The sequence below is a fragment of the Orbicella franksi genome, chromosome 3, assembly GCF_964199315.1.
Source record: "Orbicella franksi chromosome 3, jaOrbFran1.1, whole genome shotgun sequence".
Taxonomy (NCBI): domain Eukaryota; kingdom Metazoa; phylum Cnidaria; class Anthozoa; order Scleractinia; family Merulinidae; genus Orbicella; species Orbicella franksi.
Genome location: NC_138147.1, coordinates 34,359,676 through 34,366,837, shown reverse-complemented (window position 1 = coordinate 34,366,837; position 7,162 = coordinate 34,359,676). Strand labels below are relative to the sequence as shown.

The following is a 7,162-nucleotide window of genomic DNA, read 5'->3' as shown; positions in this document are numbered from 1 at the left end:
TTCTTCACTTTCATCTACAACCGCAGTTCAAATATGAATTATTTCATATATACTTCACATCGTAACGAGGAATTGTTTATAGTTAGAGCCCAGACAAGGAAAGGCTACTAATCATGGTATACTTGTTTTGAAAGTCTGAACCCCGGGAAGAACTGATCGCAAGGGATGTATTTGACCTTTATTATGACAGGCGGAGTTGACGCAAAGTTGCTGTAGGCATTCTATTATGTTTACTCGATCTTGACAATCTGCCGGAAATCGACAGAGACTTAAACAAGGACCCGCGCTATATAAGGAGTCTTGGACTGGGCGAGCAGTCAGTCATTTCACTCTAGACACGGAGCTGTCAACATCTCCGGGTCGCGCGATACGCACGGAGGTCTCATATCTGCTACTAGTGCTGCGCACAGTGCTTACAAGACTAATAAAGGCTGTCATTCCGTAACTATTTTTTTTAAATCGAAACATCTGACGCGTGGAACGAGTCTGTACAATGTTGCGTGCAGCTGAAAATAATGCCAATGGAAAACGGGTGCAGGTAAGTAAATATTTTTTTTTCTGTTACATCGATTCTCTCTGTATCGTTTGTTAGCCTCTAGAGCTGTATTTCACGAATGTCTTTGTTACCTTCGTACGTAGGTAACTCTTGAGATTGATGAAAGTAAAAAGGACCAGTTTTTTCGTCTCCTTCAAGAAATTCCAGAGGTGGCCTGCGAAGTTGTGTCCGTACGAAGCATCCAAAGTGGAAACGGTTAGTAGACTACAGTTCTAACGCACCATTTACAACTTATAACTTATTATTTACAACCTTCACAAACTCGGCTTCTCGAAGATTGCAGGAAAGACTTCAGCCAGCGACAAAAAGCAGAAAAACTGTTTGATAATAATTTGACCGTTTTGATGGAGCAACAGTTTTCGAATTGCGCGCCTTTTCTCAGTGATAACAAATGGAACTTGATTCCTCGGTGTCGAAGGTTACATCATCCTGCTTCCGGCGACACCTAAAACATTCAATGTGGATTTGTATCCGTTCACGTATTTTTATTAGAGTAGTGGGAATCTCTGCTCGGGCGGAATTGTTTATAGCAAGGGAACAGCTTCCAAATTTTTGGTTTAGTTTCCCAAAGATTATGACATGGTCTCCAGTTGTCATAGAGTTGTACCATTGATATGTATCACATAAACTACATATGATCAAGTGGATATTTCCAGGACTGATATGCAATCTTGAACAATTCCCTTCATGTAAGTTGATTTCCCTGTAACAATTTGGGATTATCATAAGAGGTTGTGTGTATGACTCATTGTACTTACCCTTGAGTTGCCCCTGTTCACTTCCATCCGAATTTTTATTCTAAACTTTATTTTTTCTACAGCGAGGAAGCGCTTTGCCGTACCAATCGATGAAGAACCACTACGGCCATCACCTGTTCGTCTCTTTCCTCGAAAAAACGACGAGGCCGTTGCTATTTTCGCCAACAATGAGTCCAGCGTAGCTGCGCCGCCCCAAGTTCCAGAGTCAACCTGTGACTTCTGTCTCCGAGCTCCGTGCATCACATCTTCTGAATTCAAACCAAACGGAAGATGTGATGCACGCATAACCAACCACACAAAAAGGCGAAAAGACTATAAGTGGTATTGGAAGACCCTCAAGGACAACGGGCTTTGGGACAACCCAACGTATCTTGAAAAAAAAACAACAACTGGGTTGCCTTATTGACGACGTTAGAGAGGTTATGCCACATTGCGTGATAAAGGACGTTCGTGATAGGTGGCCTAACCCCCCTAACGTCCCCTATCAAGGGCATCGTCGCTCGTGAGAAGCGACATTAGCAAGCAAGCTCTTTCTTGTGAGCGTCAGTTTCATCATGGATAGACCTCACTTTTCGCTTCCAGCCCAATAAATCAACGCAGTTTAACAGTTAGTTGACATGGTGAACCTTTTTTGTTTTTCAGTACAGTGTCAACAACTTCTGCAAGAGTACTTCTTTTTTTCTTGATACACAGTTTTGCACGGCATCTAAAACTACAGCATTCTAATTTTACACTCGTCAGCCTTCAAGCAACGGACTGAGTTACAATGAATTATAAAAAGTTGTCCATATGCCATCCTTGAACTCGTAGGTTTTATCTGACAGTACCCTGTGTGGGGCAATTCTGTCCGGTTGGCGACTGGTCTGATAGTACTGTTCAGATGTGGCTTCACGCAGCACATTCTCATTCTAAAAAATTGAAATAGAACAGGAAAATAATACATACCACAGCAACCAAGGACAGGTCATGTACTTCATATGCAACTGTCCATTGCTGCTTTCTTCAGTTAGCTTTAATTTCTATTTTTCAATAAAGGGAGCTAACCTGGGGTGGGGAGGGGGGGGGGACTCCCATGTAAAAAGAATGGGGGTGCTCATCATACCTTTTTGGGGTTAAAATAGTAGTTTCGGTTCATCTTAGGGTGTTCAGCCTCAAAAGGTCCACATCGGGAACTTTTGCACTACCTTTTAGGTTAATGAGCCAAAAAAAATTTGACAGGACACAATGTGTTGTCTTACAATTGGTACTTCTTGAGGGTGAAAAGAATTGCAAGCCACGCCCACGACATAGGGTCTTGGTAACTGTTAGGGTTTCTTTTTATGCAAAATTTTCGGCTAGCACTCCTGACCTTTTCATATGGGAATTCCCCCCCCCCCCCCCCACCAGAAAGTTGATGGTAAAGATAATGATAATAATTTGAATAATAGTTATAATTAACAATTACTGGTCTATAGTGCAATTTCTATAACAGTGAAAAGAATAAGTGTCCTTGTGTGGACGTTCGTTATCCTCTGTCTATGTTTTTCCACTTTTTGTGAAGATACATGAATACAAATAAAAGTGTTGTGGTACATACCCAGTCAAGAACTGCAAGCTGCATTCTCATTTCATAGGTGTCTTTACGACTGAAATGGATGCGCTTCTGTGCATAAATAAGCATCACCATATGCAGTGATTCTATCCAGAAAGTATCTCGGCACTACAGTAAATAGAGGTAATAAGTTCAAAGTTATGCCATTGAAGAAAGCTTTTGTATTGTAAATAAAACATGTATAGAGCCAATCGTGCTTTCTTAGGTGGGAGTAATGTCGCTGCCTACTCGTGGACTTTCCACATTCAGTATGAAATGTAGTGGTTATTTGTAGATCTGTGAAGTAAAAATACAATTCCATACCATAGATATTGATGTATGAATTATTATTACCAAGGCATAATCTTCAGCAAATTTGTAGATGTTGGTACCCACTATAGCCTTCCGGTATGCTGCAATAGCCCGCTCAGTAACAAGAGGTTTTTTGCTGCATACATAGCCTTCTTGATGACACCGAGACTCCTGATGGCAATTTGAATGATCCCCCTATACCACACAGATAAAATGAATAGAAGAACCATTCAATCATCTATACAATTTTTAGTATGTAGAGTCATGGATTCTGAATCAGTAACTTGTACAACCTTGCTAATGACAAGGTGTAAAGGGCTCACCTGTGGGGTGAGGGTAATAGAAACTTACATTGTCACAACAGCCACTAACCACTCATATCTACTTGTGTCCTTGGAAATAATCTCTTGTTGTCAGAAAATTAAGATAGCAATTCAAATGTACAAGTTCCTAGTGAACCCTTTTACCTGGTAATGGTCTACAATGTTTACTATGTATCGCCTCAGCTCATCAGCATCACCATTGCAATTCTTCATTGCATAATAGATATGCGTCTTCGTGCACTTCACTGTCAAAACAATGGCATTTTTAGAAGGTTTTTTAACTTCAAGTAACGGTACTGTAATTCATAGGATTTGCACCACACAATTTAAGCAAAGATGAATATGACATACAAACAAGCCACTTCGAATGCAAAGAGGGCCTTTGCAGAGCTTATGTTAGTTTCAGTTTGTATCCTACAATGGAGAATTACCTTTGTCAGACAACTCTGCAAACCATGATCTCTCTGAGTCCCTAACAAGCCCACTGGCAACCTTTTTGATGGCCTTCTTGACACCCTTCCCACCTTTATTAAGGAAAAGGAAAACAAGAACTACCATTCCTTATCACAGAGACTAAAACAGACCATAGCTACTAGCTTGATGCTGATTACAAGCTAATCCTTACTAGCGAAACCTAGTAATTTGGTTGGTGACCTACCATGCCAACTGTCATATGAGTTCCTAATCCCTTTTGTTGCAAGCCACTGCCTCAATGCCGGCACATAGTCATGTGCAACTTCACCAACACGATGACCTACAGGTGTTGCAAGGGTCAATACAAGAGTTTAGCAAAGAAACATAGGCTTTTAGACTTCATAAAACACACAGATTATACATGTGTGAAACAAGTAGTATTTGCATAATATTCATGAAACATTATTCATAAGAAACCAGTGCGAGAAACCCTCCTTTCTATGTGTGACAAACACCTGTTCAAAATAAATATAGTCTTCCAACATCTTGGAGTCACACAATATTTTCGGGATAAATCCTGGCAAGAAATATAGGTACTGTGATCATTTACGAAAAGCCAGACATATCCTGCATCTAATTATGAAGTGGTTATCATTTATGAGAAGAGTGCACTATCAAATCAACATTACAACTTACCAAGAGCTGTTAGAGAATCTATCACTGCTTTAGTCATGGGTACTTCTCGAGATGCTGCAGACGGCATATCTTCTTTATCCCAATTTAGGCAATAAATAACTTTCTTGTTTCTGAAAAAAAAAATTAAGAGAATTATCAACAATGCCACATGTTAGGTTGTATTCAAGCAGAGATGGTTATAGTTCAAAGTCCCCACCGATAAGATAAAGCAGAAACTGTGGTGTGCTGCGCAGCTCGGCTGGAATCATGTCTAGCATCTGTTATGATGATCTAAATTTATGAAGAAGGAAACAAAATTCCATGAAATTTAATTGAATCAATAGTTCACAAACAAAACAAAAAAAGTGCAGAAATTCCCGGAAAGGCTGCATCATGCCTTGGAAACATACATCTCCTTGGAGAAGATATTGAGCATCCTGCTGTGCTTCCGACCTAGCTTCCTGTAATTTTATCTCATACCAGGCTTTCACAGCATTCTTGGATCCTAAAGAAGTGTATACTGGAAAGAGGGAAAAAGAACAACTGAAGTATGTTCACAAGAGAAAAATAAGCTGCATAACTGGTTCCCTCATGGCAAGGAAGAAGGCAATGAAAAGAAATAAACTCTATGACACTTTTTCTAGAAATTGCATGATCACTGATGAGTATAGGGAATTTTTGTGTAGTACACCAACTAAAGTATAACAATACTGCTATTGTCAGAGAGGATTATTGTATTTCAGAGAAATTGTAATACCGGTAGTAATGTATCTCTCGTCCACATTTCCGATGTGAGCTGCCTTACAAGCACTGACATACTGGGTCTCGGTAAGGCCAGAACTGATAAATCCATGTAAAACCCTAAACAAAAATGACAGCAGTGTTAGCTTACACAAATGTCAAGTTCAAAATTTTCGGAAATTCAAATATAAAAAATTACTTATACTTTTACCTCAAATTGGCTGTGTACTTTCCGCCGATGATACTGCTGGAATTCCATCGAAGGGAATGACCAGCCACGCAGCCCACGCTGACGAGCGCCACATGTCCATGCTTTATCGCATCGAACGATGGCAACTCTAGAGGATAGCCACATAAGGGACACCTTCCGCCATATTGTGCCATTGTAGATATGAGGTTTCGCACCGCATCGTTGGATGAAAGAAAATAGTCTTCGTTCTCCGTACTTTGGGTGTGGATATCGAACTTTCCGGTTGTATTTTCACCGTAACCCAAAATATACGGATCAGAGATATCCGTTTGCGTTTGTGCATCTATTTTTTTCGAACACGAAGGAAAAGGTTGTGGCGAAGGTTGTGGCGAAGGTTGTGCCGAAGGCTGTTGTATCGTAGACAAAAACAAAGATTGACTGGCTGTGATTACCATCTGACTTCGTTCGAACTCTTCGAATGAGCTCAGCAATCGTTCCATCATCAAAAGGTTACCCATTGGTGTACGACTGGTTATACGTAAGGCACTTTTAACACGTTGAATTTTAGCTTTCAATCCCTCCAAACGCTCCTCCATACCCGCTTCAACCTCAAGCTGTATGCTGTACCTAATCCGTTGTGCACGAGGAGGCATTAGTTTGGGCTTCTTGGAGAAAGATTCCGCCATGAAAAATCCAAAGCACCGAAAAATAGTTGATAAGATAAAATAGCGCCTAAGAAGCAAAGACAATGCGTGCAAACTAGCTCGATTCAAAGTGGAAGTTGTGGCACCACAGCACGACAGCTTCCGCCATGAACCGAACCGTCATTCCCAAAAACGCATACATTACATCATGCCCTTTTTTTGAGCATGCCAAATATTGCATAGAAGATGACATAGGCATATTGAAGGCTCAACAAAGCAACGAATCGTCTGCGAGGAGTCTGTGAGCGGGTGCGTATGTTCAGGAATTGACAGGGACGGTTACAGGCGGGAAATTCAAATTTCCTTCGCTAAATTCTTCAATTAGCGTTAGAAGGATCAGGATTTTAGTACATTTCTGACTTAAATTCACAATTTGGGTGGTTCTACACTCGCATTAAGTTCTTAATGTGTAGGTTTTTATTTGTTCCATTGCAGAGTGGGTTTACCGCATCTTCCTCACTGAGTCCGCCATCTTTGATTAGGACTACGAACAAAGATTGCGTGACAAAGAGGGGGAGGAGCTATGCCTTTTATAGCGCGGGTCCTTGTTTAATAACTTATGCAAAACGTATGAGGGTTAGTTTGACCTAATACGTGGCATTAGCACAATTGTTGACACTGATTTCGAAAGCACCTTCGCCAAGATCGTTTAATTAGAAGAGAAAAAATGTGGAATTTACCGAATACTTAATTGTAATAAGACAAGACTCGTCGCGGCATCATCTAGCCACTGCTAGGTAGACACCATTGAAGAAGGTAGGCGAGATATGGCGGTCAAACTAGATAGATTTCCGGCTTAATTATTATGATTCTAATTTAATTCAATATGAAACAGGAATATATACAAATGCTTTTAACGTCGTGGCCGGGCTTATTCAATTTTAACCAGATTTTTTCTTATTTCCTCCTTTACGGCAAA

The 7,162-nt window shown here is 40.4% G+C and overlaps 1 protein-coding gene across 2 annotated transcripts; it reads right to left on the bottom strand.

Moving 5' to 3' along the window:
* Positions 1-744: 744 nt before the first annotated feature.
* Positions 745-6,790, bottom strand: LOC145482248 (uncharacterized). 2 transcript variants are annotated; one of them, XM_081460899.1, is made up of 11 exons: positions 5,561-6,790; positions 5,366-5,469; positions 5,019-5,128; positions 4,826-4,899; positions 4,630-4,739; positions 4,178-4,273; positions 3,951-4,043; positions 3,664-3,764; positions 3,239-3,391; positions 2,891-3,013; positions 745-2,222 (listed from the first exon to the last, which is right to left on the bottom strand). In XM_081460899.1, exons 1-11 carry the CDS (start codon positions 6,223-6,225, stop codon positions 2,076-2,078), a joined length of 1,776 nt encoding a protein of 591 aa, XP_081317025.1. In that variant the 5' UTR covers positions 6,226-6,790; the 3' UTR covers positions 745-2,075. The 2 variants fall into 2 exon arrangements, with proteins under 2 accessions (XP_081317025.1, XP_081317026.1); XM_081460900.1 differs by lacking the exons at positions 2,891-3,013; positions 3,239-3,391.
* Between the last annotated feature and the right edge of the window lie 372 nt (positions 6,791-7,162).

What these genes read in the sequence shown, in the direction of transcription:
- LOC145482248 (XM_081460899.1), bottom strand. Translation starts at nt 6,225, where the DNA reads ATGGCGGAATCTTTCTCCAAGAAGCCCAAACTAATGCCTCCTCGTGCA. An exon ending in AATATCTTCTCCAAGGAGAT is followed by an intron (nt 4,900 to 5,018) that starts GTATGTTTCCAA and finishes TCATAAATTTAG; the next exon opens with ATCATCATAACAGATGCTAG. An exon ending in TTGCTGAAGATTATGCCTTG is followed by an intron (nt 3,014 to 3,238) that starts GTAATAATAATT and finishes TATTTACTGTAG; the next exon opens with TGCCGAGATACTTTCTGGAT.